Below are 17,480 nucleotides of genomic sequence, written 5' to 3' on the forward strand. Positions count from 1 at the left end.
CCCATCTGCCCCACTGATGAAGTGGTCATACAAGATGAAAACATTTCAACATCTCAAACACTAAAGTCAGACTACATAGATTTGCCTTTTTACTTTTCAAATGGACATATCTTTAGTTTTGACAAAAGATAAAGCAAACAACAAACACATCCAAACACACAGGCTCTGCAACATGACCAAATCTGAACCGAGAGAGAGAACCGAATCTCCACTATCAGTAAATCAGCTTGAATTAACTAAACAAAACCTGGTTAGTTAAAACAATGTGTTTTACACTGACAAAACAAATAAATTGATGTAAATATAATAAACAATACAAAAAAAAAAAAAAAAAAAAAAAAAAAAAAAAAAAAAAAAAAAAAAAAAAAAAAAATAAAAAAAGACAAACCATGTTGTAGTGCTAATAAGGCCACTCAATCCAAAAACATTCATATTAGTGGTTTTAGAAGACAGTGACAAAGCATTTTTGTTCAAACACTGAATCCTTGTAATTGCGGGTGTACTGGTGCTAGATTTTGGTTATCAGGAGGTCCAGTCCAAATGTGAAATTATTGGTGCAGTCTTCAAGAACCCACAATGGTCAGCCCTTATTGCTCCTGTTTTTGGCAGCTCATATCTGTACCAAACATTCAATCAAACACAGTTTACATTTACAGTCACAATCTGTAACAACAGTCACTAAAAACACAGCAGAGAAACAAGCAAACAGTCAAAGGCACAAGCAGCTCTTTGAGGCACTGATGCCTCTCTGGCTGAGTAGGTAAAAAGTTCTTGGTGTTAAACATCCTGTTGGGTTTGAGGGAAGCAAACAAAAAATAAAACTCAAGTTGATAAGGCTAAATATGGCTAACATTTCTCAGAGCCTCACTCTGGTTTTGGACCGTCTGAGTCTCCAATGGAAATGTGATGCCACCTCATGCAGGTTCAGTGTTCTCTCTTGTAGAAATACCTTAGATCAACTATGTTGACCTAGTCATCCTCTTACTGCTGACTTAAAACCACACCAATCAATCTGACGGCAGGTGAGGAGGACCCAACATAACTGTCCCATTCTTGGTTTTGTCTTGACCTACTTTCTATCAGATAGGTGACCCAGCATTTCATGGCTGGAAGTAGACAGAATCACTGCATCACACACTTCTCTTTCTGCTGTCTAGCGTACTTCCTCCTCCGCTGCTCCAGGCCTCGTTCCAGACGCTCGTCCTCCTCCAGAGCTCTGAAGACAAGGAGAAAGGAAAGTCACAGGTTGTCTACACAGGTTGTCTGGCATATGCTTTTTTCAGATTATCTTATACCCATCTGACAGAACAGATATACTTCTACTTTAATAAATACAGCGATCTACTCAAGTTTCTTTTACATCACTTTGCATCCTTTTAGGCATGAAAAGGAAGGGATCTTTCAGGAGTGCTGAAATCACCTTGACATACTGCTGCACTGTGTGGTATTCCAGCTGCACAGCAGTGGACCTGAAAAAAGGACCTGCAGTGGGTCGTCAAGACAGCTGAGAGGATCATCAGCTGCCCCCTACCAAACCTGAGCGATATATACTCAGGCTGTCTCCTACACAGGCCACAAACATCAGGAAGGATACTTCACACCCTGGACACTCCCTGTTCACCACCCTGCCCTGAGGCAGACTAAGAACCCCCAGCACACGCACAAACAGACTTCGGAACAGCTTCTTTCCTAGCGCTGTGGACATATTACAAAAATCATAACATATACTGCAAAAATCATAACACATACACGCACTCCTTCACTCCCTCAGTGCAATAACTGCTGTGTTCTACTGCTTTCCTTTAGTTATTTATTATTGAGAACATGGAATGAATGTGTATGTGCGAGATGTACTGGTGTGAGCATGTGTTGGTATATGTGTATATATATATTTATCTTTTTTTATGCTGCTATTTGGAGAGGATTGCTCCAACAGACTTTTGTTGTATTGCATACAATGGCAATAAAGATCTATCTATCTATCTATCGATCTATAAAAAAAAAAAAAAAAAGTTACAAAGACATCTCCACTGAACTACATCCTCCACTCTCTATCATAGCAAATGAAATTATAGTTACCACTTAAAATAGTTACATTTTCAGTTATAACATGAGGCACACCTTCACAGTGTTGCTGAACATCACACTAAAAATGAGAGAATGCAAACACAATCACTGTGGGAAATGTACCTGACCATCTACGTTACATTTAAGAACAAACACAGTCTAGTTTAACTAATAACACAGAAATCATTGTAATGTTCTTGTCCATTTTGAATACACCATTCAAACATTTACAGTGTAGGGTGGAAAAAGTATGTGATCCTCTCGGTTAATGACGGTTTGTTATTCACAAGAATCATCTGCTGATGTGAACCAGGCCTCACAAAACAAGATCTCAGAAGACTTAGAATCAAGAATTATAGATTTGCATAAAGTTGGAAATGGTTCCAATCTTCTCAGTGACTCATCAGTCATCAGACAAACTGTCTGTAAATGGAAATGATTTATTTCTGTGGTTACTCTTCCCTGAAAAGGATGCCCAGCTAAGATGACTCCAAAGACAAAACACATAATGATCAATGATTAAAAAAACAAACAAACAAACACACACACACACACACAATAAAAAAAAACAAAAAAACACAACAAACAACAAACATAACAAAAATGACTGGTGCTGGTTAACATCTCTGTTCATGAGTCTACCATACATACATCATGGAACATGGAGTCCAGGACAAAACAGAATAGATCATTGCCACTGTAATTAAATAATTTGTATAAGTGTGTTTGTGCGTGCGTGTAGACTTCAGTGTAAGCTTTCATGATGTATGTTTATAGTAAATCTGATAGTTGAGTTTTGTTTCAGTTTTTCAACTTAATGACCTTTTCTGCTCCAGTCTGCATTTTCCCTGACTCAGATTAGTCTTTTTATCTTGTCTACTTTGTCATCTAAGGTTTCTTTGAGTATCTTCAACATGAAATATACTGCTATTATTATGATATAATATATATAAAATATGATATAATATATGTAATATAATATGATCAAGGACCTTTTATTAACATCGATAAGAACATCACTGTGTATGATAATTATTATATCTACTATGTGTCCTTCAGAAATGTCCTTCTTTTTACTCATATCACTATGCTATTGCAGGCTGTCAGTTGGGTCTGTATCATCTGTAAACATGTCCTGATGTGTCTTTGCAGTAAATTAAAGCACTCCACCTGCACAAAATTGCTAAGTAATGTGCTGCATAGCAGCTGGTTGAGCTGTAGCACTGAGCAATCTACTGCCAAATAAACCACTAGGGTTTATTTGCTATAAATCAAGGAAAAATCATTTGAGAAAAAAACTATGCAAGCATTTGTATATGAGCACATGTAGAACAATGTACTACCAATATTATCACTAATCCTTCAGCACAACCAGTCTCACCCTTTCTCTTTGGCATCCATATTGTGGACCAGTTCGTCTCTCTGGTTGACTAGAGACACCAGCTCCTGCAGCAACAGCTGTTCTCTGTGTTTATGGGCCTGAGTTTTCTGCCAGTCTGCACCACAGAGACAACAGACAGAGACAAAGAGGCAGAGGTAAGTGCGATGAGGGGTACCCTTTGTAGCTGGAGAAGGGTTGAGATGGTTCATAATTTTCTACACTGAAGTTGATATGCATGTTGAAATGGTGAAACAGCACTGGAAGTAGGACTAAGAAGTGTATGTGTATGCTGCTGGTGCTACAGTTGCTGATAAAATGATAACAAACTGTCTAATATAAACCAAACCATACATTTAACTGGTAGAGTCATATTCCTCCTCTCTGAATATTATTAACACTCTGTAGGTCTGAAAGGTGTAGTCAGTTCAAAACTGCAAGCTGCTGACTATAAGTGTCAAGCTGAAAGATATTTTATGTCCAAGTAGAAAGGTTTTATAAAACAAAGTTCAGAAGCTTGTCACTTGTATAATCTAATTCAGTGTAATGAGAAAGCAAGTCGTGAGCACATGACTCATATCAGTCTGGAGTTTCTTTCTGGACTGTTGTTGAAGCAGTATGTGTTATAAGACGTAAGATATACCTTCAATTGCCATCATGTCTCTCAGCTCTTTGTTTAACAACTCAAATCTTCTCTCCAAGTCTTGTTCTTCCAGTCTGTCAATCACAAGAGATACATTACAAGATGTGAGACATCTTGTGCTTATGAAGGGGGTCTGTCTTTAGTCTCAAAGTTAATATAAGCAGATGTCCAATTCATTTACTTGCTACTTAGTTTTTTTGACCAAAAGAACATTTTAACTCAAGTCACTTACTATTATTTACTAATTATTTACATTATTACTTATGGTCTTCCATGGCAGATGGAGTTTGCTCAGTTTTTATGGAGATGGCTCAGTACTCCCCAGTACTCCCCATCTGATGATAAGTGCTGAAATATGTCCATGACAACTGAGAAAACTCAACCTGCTGATGAAGCAGATATGCATTTGAAAGAGTTTTTTGTTTTCTTTTTCTTTTGCCCAATTGCCATATCAATGGTCAAGAATGGACCATAATTATCTTCATTTGCTTTTGACAGAGACATCAGTAAGCTTAAGTTCCATGTTTGAATTTTTCATTTGCTTTCTTGTGTGAACAGGATTTCCCCCCAGAGACCATGCTGACATTAATTTAAGCTGACAAGTATGTCTCAATTACTGGGGTCTGGACATGCAACAGTTCTATTTATAATCATAGGGTACCAAAAATCTTACATATAAATCTCGCTTAGGTCAGCAGATCGCCAGTCCATCGCAGGGCTGACATGTAGAGACAAACAACCATTCACACTCACATTCACACTAACGGGCAACTTAGGGTCTAACCTGCATGTCTTTGGACGGTGGGCAGAAGCTAGAGTACCCAGAGAGAACCCACACAGGACATACAAACTCTAAACAGAAAAGCCCTGGGTGAACCGGAGATCAAATTCGGAACCTTCTTGCTGTGAAGCTGCACCACTGTACTGCCCTCTTGCAAATCGAAGCTGACAAAAACAATCTCACCACAAGGTCCACTCAGTAGCTGTTGTGGAAGTTTCAGTTGTATTATACAGTCTTCAGATAGAGTTGCCATTTGTTCTGAGCAATTTAAAGCCTTCCGGCCCATGTGGGCTCCGGTTTAATTTATTTTAAGCAAACAAAGGAAGATGGAAGGATTTGAACAATTTCCAATATGAAGACAACTGAACAACACTGCTAATGATAAAGAGCTCCAGAAATAATACTAAATGGAACTTGTGGTGACATTGTTTTATCGATGTGAATACTGTGTTGTAAATTCTACAGTTTCCAATGAACATGTTTCCAACAGTGTCTGTGGTGGATGCCTTACAGTAGCTGCAGATGGTCTTGTCTCCTGATTAAAGCATTCTTCTTGTTAACCAGTGTAAACCACTCTTGAATCAGCCTCTCCTCCTCCACCTTGTCTCTACCTGTGTCAGAAAACCACATCATTATTATACTTCATTGTTATAAACCAGATAGGTGATGGTGAAGATTTCTTTGTGAAATTGCTCCCTCAAATGAATAACTATGCCTTGAAATTGCAAACCATTCTCTCACTTTACTAATTTTGTTCCACTTCTAATTCTACCATGAAATTATAAAAAATTCTACCCTCAAAATATTTTAAACCCAGAATCTCATGCTCTTTTGAATGACTCTGCATCCAACTGTAGTCATGAACTACTTAACTGATATTTTTTTGCAAGATGTCTGAATATCTTACCTGTTTCCAGTAGTTGTCTGAGTTTCCTCTCAACCACACCTGCCCTGTTATCAATATGATTTTGTTCTGCTTCCAGGGCTTCCATCTGACTCAGAACATACTGGCTGGGGTCCTGGATATGTTGATACACACACACACACACACGCACGTACACACACACAGTTACCTACATAATCTGTGTTTTTGTATCAATGGTTCAAAATAGAATTAAAATGAAATCAGCTTTAAATCATAAACAGTTCTAAAGAATAGACCCTACAATGAAACATGGTGGCTAACTGACCTGGCCTTCTGGTTTTCCCTCCTCAACCACAACATCTGGTCTCTCTGCAAGACAAAAAAAAAAATCATCAAAAATGCTTAACAACTAAAATTCCAACAATTGGAAGTTTAAAAAAAGAGATTTAAGTTTAGACAGTGGTGAGACTGTTAATTTTGACTGCAAAAAATATCAGCTCAAGAAGAACTTACCAGTTTCAGATTTCCTCTTACTAATTACACTGTCTTCTTCTCCTGCAATTACCTACAGACAAAAGAGTTCCTCATACATAATTGAAAAGTAAATGGTAATGACAATCAAGAAGGATGAACGAATAAGGCAATAAGTCATCATACCACTGACAAGTCTCCATCATCTACTGACCCACTCCTCCGCTGTGACCTTCGTTTCTTGACCAAATCAGCATCTTTAACATGAGAGAAACCTGATTTGGAAAGTAAATTGGTCCTTGGTGGTGCCACTGGAGACTGAGCCCCACCTCCTCCAGCCACCTGCAACCGTTTAGTTCTGGGAGGTGGAACCACATCCCTACTGGTTTTATTGTCTTTCTCTGCAGTACCTGCAGCCCCATTAGTCTCAAGACTTATACCCTCTTCCTGGAGCCTCTGGGCGCAGTACCGAACAGTTGCCTCAGGGTCCTCTTGGCTGTCCCGGTCACCTGCTACTGCATAACTAGACACACTGCTATCCTTCTCTATGTGAAGCACACTGAGTTCCTGGCCTGTGAAATAGGTGCGAATCTGGTTGAGGTAGGTCATGACAATGAGGCGGTCAGGCACAGCTTGCATGACCATGTCTGAAGGCTCCAACAGCCTGGAAATGCCAAGTTCAGCAAAGCCATCAAAAGCCTGCAATATGTGCAAAAATAGATAGATGGATGGATTATATTAAGACTTATCAACCAACAGGTGAAAATATTATAAGTTACAATTATGCTATGTTGGTAATTTATTCAACTAGTAACTAATCATCAGTCACCTTTTTGTTGTTGTGCTTGATATCATATGGGTCCAACATTTCATAATCACTATACAAAAGAAAAAGAAGATAAAATAAACTCTTAAAACAGTATATGCAGTAAGAAGAGTATTTCAATTGTTTCTTACATCTTTTCTGGGTGAAAGTGATGAAATATGGCGCAAAAGGCAAGGCCATTCCGCCAAGAGGTGTTGAAGTTGGTGATCTTCACTCCCTTATGACCCTGTGTGACTTCTTGACACCATTCCAGTAGAGACTGGCTGGATGTTACTAAGGCTGGACTGGCTAATAGGCTCTACAACACAATATAGACATTTTTCAATTTAAATTGGAATTGTGCAGGTACAAGCCAAGAGATTTAGTTAATGTTTTTATCAAACATCAGAATGGGGAAAAAAATGATCTCAGTGACTTTGATTGTGGCATGATTGTTGGTGCCAGATGGGATTTCTGAAACTGCTTCATGTACAACAGCCTCTAGGGTTTACTCAGAATGGTACAAAAAATGAAAAACAAAAATTCAGTGAGCAGACGTTCTGTGGACGGAAACACTTTGTTAATAAGAGAGTTTAGAGGAGAATGGTAAGACTGGTCAGAGCTGACAGAAAGGCTACAGCAACTCAGATAATCATTCTTTACAACAGTGGTGAGCAGAAAAGCATCTCGGTCAGAATTTGGCATCAGCATCATGAATCCATGGACCCAAGCTGCCTTGTGTCATCAGTCCAGGCTGATGGTGGTGTAGTGGTGTGGGGGATGTTTCCTTAGCACATTTTTGATTCTTAATGCCAATCAATCATGGTTTGAATGTCCCAGCCTGTCTTGTAGTATTGTTGCTGACCATGTTCATCCCTTTATGGCCACAGTATAAAATCAGTTTATCAGAGCTTTACTGAAAACAGCTGCCTGTTGCCCATCTTGCACATTACACACAGTCATTTGATCAAATGCTAATATGCAAATTTTGACAAATGTTTACAAGTTTTAACATACCTCTGGAGAGGCAGCCCCATCTGCAGGTCTTTTTTGAGGTGTTGTTGGTTTGCTGGTTTGATGGGGTCCAGCAACTTGTGGCTTGCTGTCACCTAGGTAAGAACCACTCAAACGCTTCTTGCCTCGTGGCACAGGTACAGGCTGACCTGAGGACTCTTCTGTTCTCCCCATGTGCCTGGACAGACACACATAGAAACAAAGTAAAGTGATCACTAATTTCTGTAGTTTCTGTAAAAACATTTGACGATTGGCGAATGTTTTGATGAAAAATTGATGATTTTCCACAACATTTTTTTGTTAATGAAACCACACACAGACAGTATTAAATAATTTGAAACACGGAAATAAGAATTCGTATTCTATATATAGAGGCAATACTGCAAAATACACATATATCTCAATTATGAATGCACCTCCCATTAGTGACTAATCTTACCTTTCATCCTCTAAGTAACCAGCAGCTACATCTACAGACACAAAACCAAAGTCCAACTCTTCATCCCTCATTTCCTTGTTTGAGGTTACTTCCATTGGTTCTCTGTGTTTATCATCCCCTAAATGCAGCCAGTCATCCTGAGAAGATGCAACAGTGGAACCAAGGAACTTATCAACCTCTGCTTTTTCAATGGCATCCTGTTCAGATGCTGACTCTGTAACCTCCTCTGAGTAATCTGAAACTAAAGGTTTATCTGTGAAGGTCCAGCCCTCAATGATTTCATCCAGTGGCTTCTCAGTATCTTTTACAGAATCGGGTTGAGGAAACTTTTCTTCTTGCATTGTTGCTAGCACTTCCTGTTCCACCTCTGATGTAACATCTTCTTCACCTGGGCTTTGGAAAAACCCTCCTTTCGAGATCACACTTAAATCCAGCAATGTTGACCATTCTTTTGTTTCTTTGCTAGTGGGAGATGTATACTCAGACCATTCCATTTCTTGGGAGAGTAAATTGTCTACAGGAGGTGTGCTACCTGAATAAGTCGCACTGAGATGTTTCTTGGCCCAAGGCAGTGGAGGAGGTAAGCTTGACTGTTCATTCTGTTGGATTGTTTCATAATCAATAGAATCAGGTACTGTTTCTGACTGGCAGGGAGATGGTGAGCTAGAAATTGTGATGTCATTTGGAAAGGAATCACTGAGACGTTTCTTCACTCTTGGTTTTGGTACAGGCAAGCTTGAGGGTCCTGAGATCTGTGAAGTATTACCATCCTCTAACTGTCTACTCCTCCTCAACCATACACCTTCTGTAGATGTACAAAGTTGATCAACTAGATGAGGAGGGAGAAGGTCTTTGCTGCGTTGCACCATTGACAGTTCTTTAGTTGTTGAGGAAATGGATGAAGGACCAACTTGTTGTGCTGCCTGTACCTCTTCCCCATGGAAGGCCTGATATGTTCTTTCTGTAGCAGTTAAGTCATCTAGGAAGGAGCCACTGAAATGTTTCCTCACACGAGGCTTTGGGATAGGATGAATTGTTTGTTCATCCCTTATTGCCTTTGCTGTCTCTGATGCATTTCCAAATGTATCAACAGCTGTGTGACCCAGTTTCTTTGACTGCTTTATCTTGTCTACATCACCCATCACAGTGTTATCAGTCTGGGCAGCTTTTTCAATCTCCCTGGTTGCAACACTTAAATTTTGAGCTATTGTTCCCTTGTTGCTGATAATTTTGCAAGATTTTCTTGCTGGTAATTTCTTGCCACGTTGTGGAAAACATATTTTCTTGATGACTGAGAGAGGAGCAGTTTGCTCAAAATGAAACTCAACTGACTTTGAGGCGATGCTGTCAGTTCCCATTGTTTCTAAGGCAGGAGAAGAGAGCTGAACAGATGTATTAATATCTTGCTTAGGCCATTCTGAATCACAGTAGGTTTGTTTTGTGTCCTTTGAGAAAACCAACTCTGTTTCTGTCTGTAGAGATGCAATCACATCAAAATATGTTTCTTGAGAGTTTTGTTTGGCTGTTTGGTCTTGCTTTCCTGCAGGCTGCAAGGGGTTCATTTCAGTGGCTGATTGACTGGCTTTATCAATGTTTTGTAGAGGTTCAAGACTACCTGAGACATCAGAGTTTGTCTCAGGTTGTGGAGGACCAGTATCAGATGTCTCCAAAACAGAACTAACTTGGGCTTTCAAATCCTGTTGATCATGGATTATTTCAACAAATTTCTCTCTACTGACACTGTCTTTTCTTCTCAGGGGTTTGCAAGGGGCAGTTTTCTGTGGAGTTTCAGGAGGCAAACTACCATCTCTTCTTTTCACACGAGGAGGAGGAGTGATATGCGTGAATATTTGCACAAATTCTGCTTCCCCTTTGTGTTTGTGGTCACCTTTGGATGATGTTACTTGAGCTCCAACATCTTCTTGATCATGACCATACTGAGGCAAACTTAGAGGAACGCTACTACCTTTGTTTATGGTGCAAGATAAGGCAAGGTCAGCATCTGACTGTGTGGGAATTGTCTCACAAGTAGAATTGTTTCTAACAGACTGGACTGTAATAACTTCAGTTTGGAGCTTGACAGACAAACCATTATGTTTTTGTTTACAGTCTGGTGTTAAACTGTATTTACTTCTGAGTGGCCATATGGTAGAAGTGTCTTTTTCTTGATTCAACTCTTTCTTTTGAGGTTCTGGAACTTTTTTCTTTGACTTTCTGTCTTGCTGAGAGACAGCAATATCAGCTTCTGGTCCCAGTGGACTAATGTTTTGATCATCTGAGGGTGTGTCTAAGAGTAAACCTCTATCTTTCTTTGGACCTGATTCATTTGATGTAGGCTGCAGGGAAGTGGCAGAAATTTCCTCCATGCTTGTTTGCTGGGGGCTTAAGGAAAAGAAAGGAAAAGCTTTAGAATTTGCTGCTCTGCCATACATTTGTACCATGCACCCTATTTCCAACCAACCATGAATCTGCTCAAAATTCTACTTAAAAGACAGCAAACAAATCTTGTTACACATTGTAAAACACTATTATTTTCAATATTCTGCTTTACTGATGCACATGCTTACTATCATCAAAATGATGCAGCAACACATTAAGACCAAACAAGACCAATGTTTACCCTCATTTCAACACCGACATAAAATCGTACAAAAAAGCAATATTACCATTCCACAACACAATGCCAGTCCTTGCAGCTATTACAAAGAGCTGGCAATCCAATTTCCTAAGGAGTAAGCGCTCATAAGCAGAACAACAGACAATATTATACCATGCAGCCAAACACTTAAGTAGGCCATAATCCAACAGCACTCACCATTTGTCCAGCTGTGATGAAGATGACACTGTTCTAAACTCATCGTGTTCTGCCTCAGTCTCATGCCTTTCAAACAAACTTTCAGTGTTCACTGATATTTGAACAGAGTCCTGCCCTGTGAGTGAGCTCTCCTTTGTATGGCACTGATCAAGAGATGCCTCTTGTTCCTCTACTTGTTCACCATCTTCATTTGACATTTCAGTCATATCTGCCTCTGTTAATGGTGGCCATTCCTTCATGCTTGCACAAACTAAAAACCCATCATCACTGTTGGTAGTTGGTGATGGAGACCCTGATCGAACATCTACCAAGTTCCATATGTGAGGCTCAGCACTTGTTTGACATCCAATGTCATGTTCGGTGTGAATGTCTTCAAACTGGCCATCTATGGAAGTAGTGTTGTCTGTGAAATGTAGAAAAAACTCATCTGAAGGGGTCACTGTCTTGTCCTTCAGGTCTATAGAAGCCTTGGGTTGGTGATCCACTTCAGTTAAGGTAGTACTAGATGGCCCCAATATGGATACAACTGTTTCGTAACTGTGAGAAATGGATAGTGGAGTGTGAGTGAAACCTGGAACCATGCAACGAAATGAACGGTTTCAATGAACATGTACCTAAGAAACCACTAAGAACTGGAGATGATTGGTGAAATACATTCCCATGCACAAGCTGTCCAGTTTTTACTTCAGTTCTAACTTTGATAACATCAAGCCAAGAATAAGCAGTCATAATAATATGACAAACTTTTTCTCTTACATTTAACTATAAATGGAGGGATCTCTGTCTGTCTGTCTCAATTTTCTCAACAACCACTCATCTGATTGAAGTCAAACTTTGCAGGTGTGTTGCTGATGGCACAAGGAAGTGTAGTGTTGATTGTGAAGTTTTTTGGATGAGCAGTTGTTAGGGCAATAATAAAACAATAATAATATATATTGTGATATAACATTTCCTTGATAGACATTTAAGACATGGTTGATAACAACGTCAATGGAAATCATTCGACCTATTCTTTAATGAAAAGCCAATGATAATAAGAATAGCGCCGCACCAAATTGGAGTGACTCACACTGCCTGCATCACACTGTCACTCTGCCCTCTGTTTTCATCAAGTATCTAACTCCACAGTTAGTTTTGTGGTTTGGTCATTTTAAGACAAGATATGGTTGTAAAGATTACAGCCTGTCATTCTGTTGCTCCTGCAGTGTTGTGTGTGTGTGAACTGTGAGGCTGCTAAAAAAGTCTAACAATTTGTCCACTGACTATGACTTGAACCAGGGTCTTCACGTTTCGTTTCAGCTTGACAGGTACTGCACTAGTCAACCCAATTTTAATAAAAGAGATTGAAATGGGAAGAAGTCCCCAATCCAAACAAATAGAGTCCATGAAAATATTAGTGAGGTTTTGATGCTGCATGTGCTAGAACCTTTGTTTTTTTCACTGATGACTGAAACACACCATGTTGCATGCTAGACACCATTAGTTTCAGACCAGTCTTATACTTACCCTTTATGAAAAACACCCACAATAGCCTTTACTAATCCTGAGGTCTCTTCTTCCTTTGTTGACAAAGAGGATTCTGCCCGTTTTTCTGTATTTGGTCCCTCTGCCTCCAATACTTCCCACCCCAAGACTCCCATGGGCTCTGATGTGTCCAGTGGTTTCTTCACTGTTTGGATCTCCTCTGCTGCTGTTCTCTCTATCTGGGATTTGCTTGGGACCCAAATATAAAGGATTTTAAGGCATATTCCACATACGTCATGTGGCAACAAAATACAAAATGTAAGGAAAAGCAGTCTTCACAGATGATGAAATTTACCATGCACTGTATAAAATTTTCTAAAGCTACTGTTTATTAGGCCAAGCAGTCCATGTTAGGCAAGCACTAGATTAGCCCCTTTCACAGCAAACAATGGAAGAGCACTGGACTCTTCAACTCACCCGTTATCTACAGAAAGGTCTATGTTTTGCTTTGCGCTGCCTTTGAATTCCTCAGCTGTCATAAAAGCAAACATGATAAAAAATGTGAAAAGAAACAGGACAAAGAAAGATGGATGTCGCCTTGATAATAACACGATAAATCTCACCATGCTCAGGTTCTTTGCTGGGGATGCTGACAGATGTAGAGGAAACATCAGTCATTCTTGTGTTCTCTGTTGGATTCAATTGCAAAATGCTGGGGAGACCAGGAATTTGAGTCAAATATGGACAGGATGGAGCCATTGCTACCATATATTTCATTTCATCTTTTTGTTTTGCTGGAAAGTTTTCAATGAGAAACTTCTTCTCATTCTGCAGCTTATCAAATAACAATTTGCTGTGTGTTGTCCTAATTAGTATTTTTATATGTTCAGAGGTAAGCATCCTTGCTGATGGAAAACCTGGGACACATGAAACACAAGGAGCAGAGTTGTATAAGCTGACCATGTATGGTGGTCTGTTTAGAACTTGAGCAGAAGGAAACCCATATACTCTGGCCTCTTTTGGGCAGGAAGTCACTGATGTCACCATGCTTTTCATGTTGTATTGATAGAGCTGGTCTTGTCCAGAAAGTGCCATCATCATGTCTGCCATCTTCTTCTGAGGCTCTATCAAAATTGGTTTTATTTCACTCAGCCACTTTGTGCTTGGGACTGTAGTCATGGATGCAAATCCTTTGAGACTTGAAACACTGGCGCAGCAAGGTACAAGGCTTATCATATTGGGTTCAATCTTGGATTTAGTTTGAGGTGCAGAAGAGAACCCAGGGATCCTGGGTGCTGCTGGGCAAGATGGTGCTAGGGCCAACATTGTCTTTGCCACTTTTCGATCTTGATTTGGACTGTGTATCACAAAAACTGTCTGCTTTGGAAACTCATTACACAAAGTGTGTGGTCCAAAAAGCCACTGGAATTTTGAGGCCTCTTTAAAGGATGCAAGTCCTGGGAAACTGGATACTTCAGGGCAAACAGGTACAAGACTTAGCATGTTGTATCTGGGGTAAGACGGGAAGCCTGGAATTTTTGATGCTCCTGGGCAAGAAGGAACCAATGCAAGCATGTTATCTGGTTTGTCTGTATTAATTGGTGAGCTGTTAATCCTTGACTGAATTATCCTATGTGGTCTGTTCATCAGTGAACCCAGTTCAGTGACCCACCTCTTTACCTTGTGCGCCTCAACTGATGACAATCCAGGTATGGTGGAAACTAGGGGGCACAAAGGAAGGAGATTGGCTACATTTAGGCAACAATACACAGTTTTGGGATTTGGGATAGATGGGAAACCAGGAATGCTTGACACTTCAGGGCAGGATGGTACACATGAAACCATATTCGTCATTATGCTTTTATTGTCCTTTGATGTGTCAAATATGACCCCTTTCTTTGGTAGCCTATTCAACAATGATCCTTTTTCTGTTACCCACCCTACTCTTACATCCCCAACAACTGATGCGAATCCAGGTATTTTGGAAACTTGGGAGCACAATGCAGAAAGGATGATGATATCTGATGCAGAATACACACTTGAGGGCTTTGGATGAGAGGGAAATCCTGGCGTCCGTGCCTCTTTTGGACAGGATTGTACAAGGGAAACCATCGCTTTCATTGCTCTCTTATCTATTTCACATTTGTCAATCAGTGACACCTGCTTTTCCTTCATTCTCAGTTCAAACAGTGGCTTCTTGCTCATTGTCCACTCTTTTGAATAGTGAGCTGATGGAAATCCTAATATTTGTGACACATTTGAGCATGAGTATGAAAGATTGACCATATTTGCCAAGTCAACAACATGAATCATTCTTGGTTTTGGTACAGAGGGGAAGCCAAAGACTCTGGATTTTCTTGGGCAACTTTGCACGAGAGAAACATCTCCTTTTGTGTCTTTGTTTATTTTATTGTTCTTCAGTAGTAATACAGACTCTTTTTTAATTTTCTTCTCCCACAATGGTTGATAATTAGCATTCCAGTATTTGCTGTCAGCTTTCTGCAGCGATGGAAAACCAGCAATACTTGAGATAGTTGAGCAGGATGGAAGGAGACTTACTCGACTAAACCAATTACAGATTACTGTAGGTTCCAGAGCAGATGGAACCCTAGAGTTATAAGCCTCTTTTGGGCAAGTTTGGGCTAAAGTTGGCATGGTCTTCATTTCTTCATCATAAGGTCTATCTTCAATCATGGCTATGTTGATTTTTGGCAGTGTTACACCAGGGGGTCCGTAATCTGGAGCCCAGCTTTTGTTCAAATGATGCCCCATTAATGATGGAAAACCTTGAACACAAGAGGTTTTTGGGCAGGAGCTTAAAAGACTCATCATATCTGATCCATGGTATACCATAGAGGATTGTGGAACTGATATGGAAGAATCATCTGGGCATGTTGGTACCAAAGCTCCCATTTGTTTAATTTTATCACTTTCTTTTCTGTTCAAAAGTGGTTCCTGTTGAGATACCAATGATCTGATATTTGCATCACTGATAGAAGGTAAACCAGGTATACTGGACACACTTGGACAACAGGGATACATATCTGCCATACTTGGTCCATGAAAAATTAAACTCTGTTGTGGTACAGACAGGAACCCTGGATTTCTGGCCTCTCTGGGACAACATGGTCCCAGTAAAACAATTTCCTTGTTGCTGTTTTCATCCTCATTTGATGCACATGGAGATAATATTTCTTTCATTTTTGATTGTTTCTCCCAGATTGGCTTTTGATCTGTAACCAACCATTTTTCCTCTTCTTTTGCAGTCAATGTGGATGACATGTCAGAAATGTTTGTCCTACAGGTTTCTATGAAAAAGGATTGTTTGCTCTCAATTTCAGGTTTAACATTATATAGTGAACTTTGTGCACTCGGGTGGGAGGAGTTTTTATCCACCATTTGTTCTATTAGATCAGCCTGTCCTTTTAAATGAAGGCAGCATTCAGTTAGAATTTCCTTATCCTTAGATGGCTTATTCCAAGAAAACTTGCTGTCCACTAGCCATTTATTTGTTTGTTTAGCAGCAGCAGGAAATTCAAATATGCCACTAACTCCTGGGCATACTGGCAGCAGATCTGTCACCCCAGCTTCTGTCTTTGTCCTCATTTCATTATCAGTGTCAAACATCATGGCAGCACCAGGGAATAATGGAACATTGCTGACCATTTCTCTTATCATTTCCATTTCTTCCACTGATGTATGTCTAGTTATCTCTGTAGTCGCCTTTGGCAGCTCCTCACGTAGCATGGTCCTGTTTGTAGGATGTTTTTCTAACTGCTGCTCAGCATTTTTTATTTGGGTCTGGGATGGGGGTTCTGCCGCACCAACAACAACTGGGCATGATCGCTGTAGTGAAACCATGTTTTCATGTCTAAAGAGAAGGTAAATACAAATTAATGGTCAAAATGTACTGTAGGAATGTGCTAAATAAAATAACACTCAATCCCCATTACCAATTTAGGAATAATAGCAAATTTTGGAATGATAGCAGAGCTGGAAATAAAACTATATAATACTACTTATTATATATTTTTAAATAGATATTTTAGTCTCGTGCATGCAATTCAACGAACACTATTCACTTCAAACTGTACTCCAGCCTGTATTAACAACTCTCCACTAGAGCTAAAAAAACTTCACTCCTGCAAGCAAAACATCATGCCGCACCATATGCTTACACTGAATCTACAATTACTGTTTTAATAGCCAGTGCTGTAAAGCCTGTGTTAATACTGGGTGTTAAAAAATGTCAAACTCTAATATATATATATGTATATTCCTCTGATATTCAGAGCCGTACCACATATTCATGAAAATCAAGTAAATGAAGATAAATATTGAACTTTATCTTTCTATCTGTATCTAGTCTCTTAGATGCAGAGGATGTTCTAAAACACATCTGTGTTGACTTGAAGTTATTACCTCCAAAAATATGTAAAAAGTATAATTTTCAATACTTTGTTGCTATTTTGTTACTTTTTTTTCTCTATGGCAACCCATTTTGCTCAGTAGTGCTACAATTCCACTATGAAATGAAGCCTACCTGAATGGGACATTATAAATTTAATCATGTAACACACATCAATACACCTAAATCAAACTGACTAGAGCAGATGGTATTATTCTTTCTAAAACTTACTGACTCTAAGAGTATCTAACACACCCTTGATCCACGGTGGTGTAACATGTAATAATGACATTTGACTCTTCTAAGGCCATGAAACCATGACCCTCCACA

At 39.5% G+C, this 17,480-nt stretch overlaps 1 protein-coding gene across 2 annotated transcripts in view; it reads right to left on the minus strand.

Annotated features, from left to right (window-relative positions):
• Positions 1-304: 304 nt before the first annotated feature.
• ehbp1l1a (EH domain binding protein 1-like 1a) overlaps positions 305-17,480 on the minus strand; it is a gene marked incomplete at its 5' end in the record, with an annotated part of 35,037 nt that continues 17,861 nt past the window's right edge. The window contains 17 exon segments of one of the 2 annotated variants that reach the window (XR_007814539.1): positions 305-1,216; positions 1,421-1,695; positions 3,449-3,563; positions 4,089-4,162; positions 5,381-5,480; positions 5,777-5,888; positions 6,060-6,103; positions 6,248-6,299; positions 6,392-6,904; positions 7,035-7,083; positions 7,163-7,329; positions 8,028-8,202; positions 8,464-10,845; positions 11,279-11,815; positions 12,785-12,991; positions 13,220-13,274; positions 13,366-16,613. Coding sequence is in view for 1 of the 2 variants with exons in the window: in XM_018693885.2 (XP_018549401.1) it covers positions 1,123-1,216; positions 3,449-3,563; positions 4,089-4,162; positions 5,381-5,480; positions 5,777-5,888; positions 6,060-6,103; positions 6,248-6,299; positions 6,392-6,904; positions 7,035-7,083; positions 7,163-7,329; positions 8,028-8,202; positions 8,464-10,845; positions 11,279-11,815; positions 12,785-12,991; positions 13,220-13,274; positions 13,366-16,613 (7,924 nt within the window). 2 annotated transcript variants of the gene reach the window in all.

Source organism: Lates calcarifer, linkage group LG14 (assembly GCF_001640805.2).
Source record: "Lates calcarifer isolate ASB-BC8 linkage group LG14, TLL_Latcal_v3, whole genome shotgun sequence".
Classification (NCBI taxonomy): Eukaryota; Metazoa; Chordata; class Actinopteri; family Centropomidae; genus Lates; species Lates calcarifer.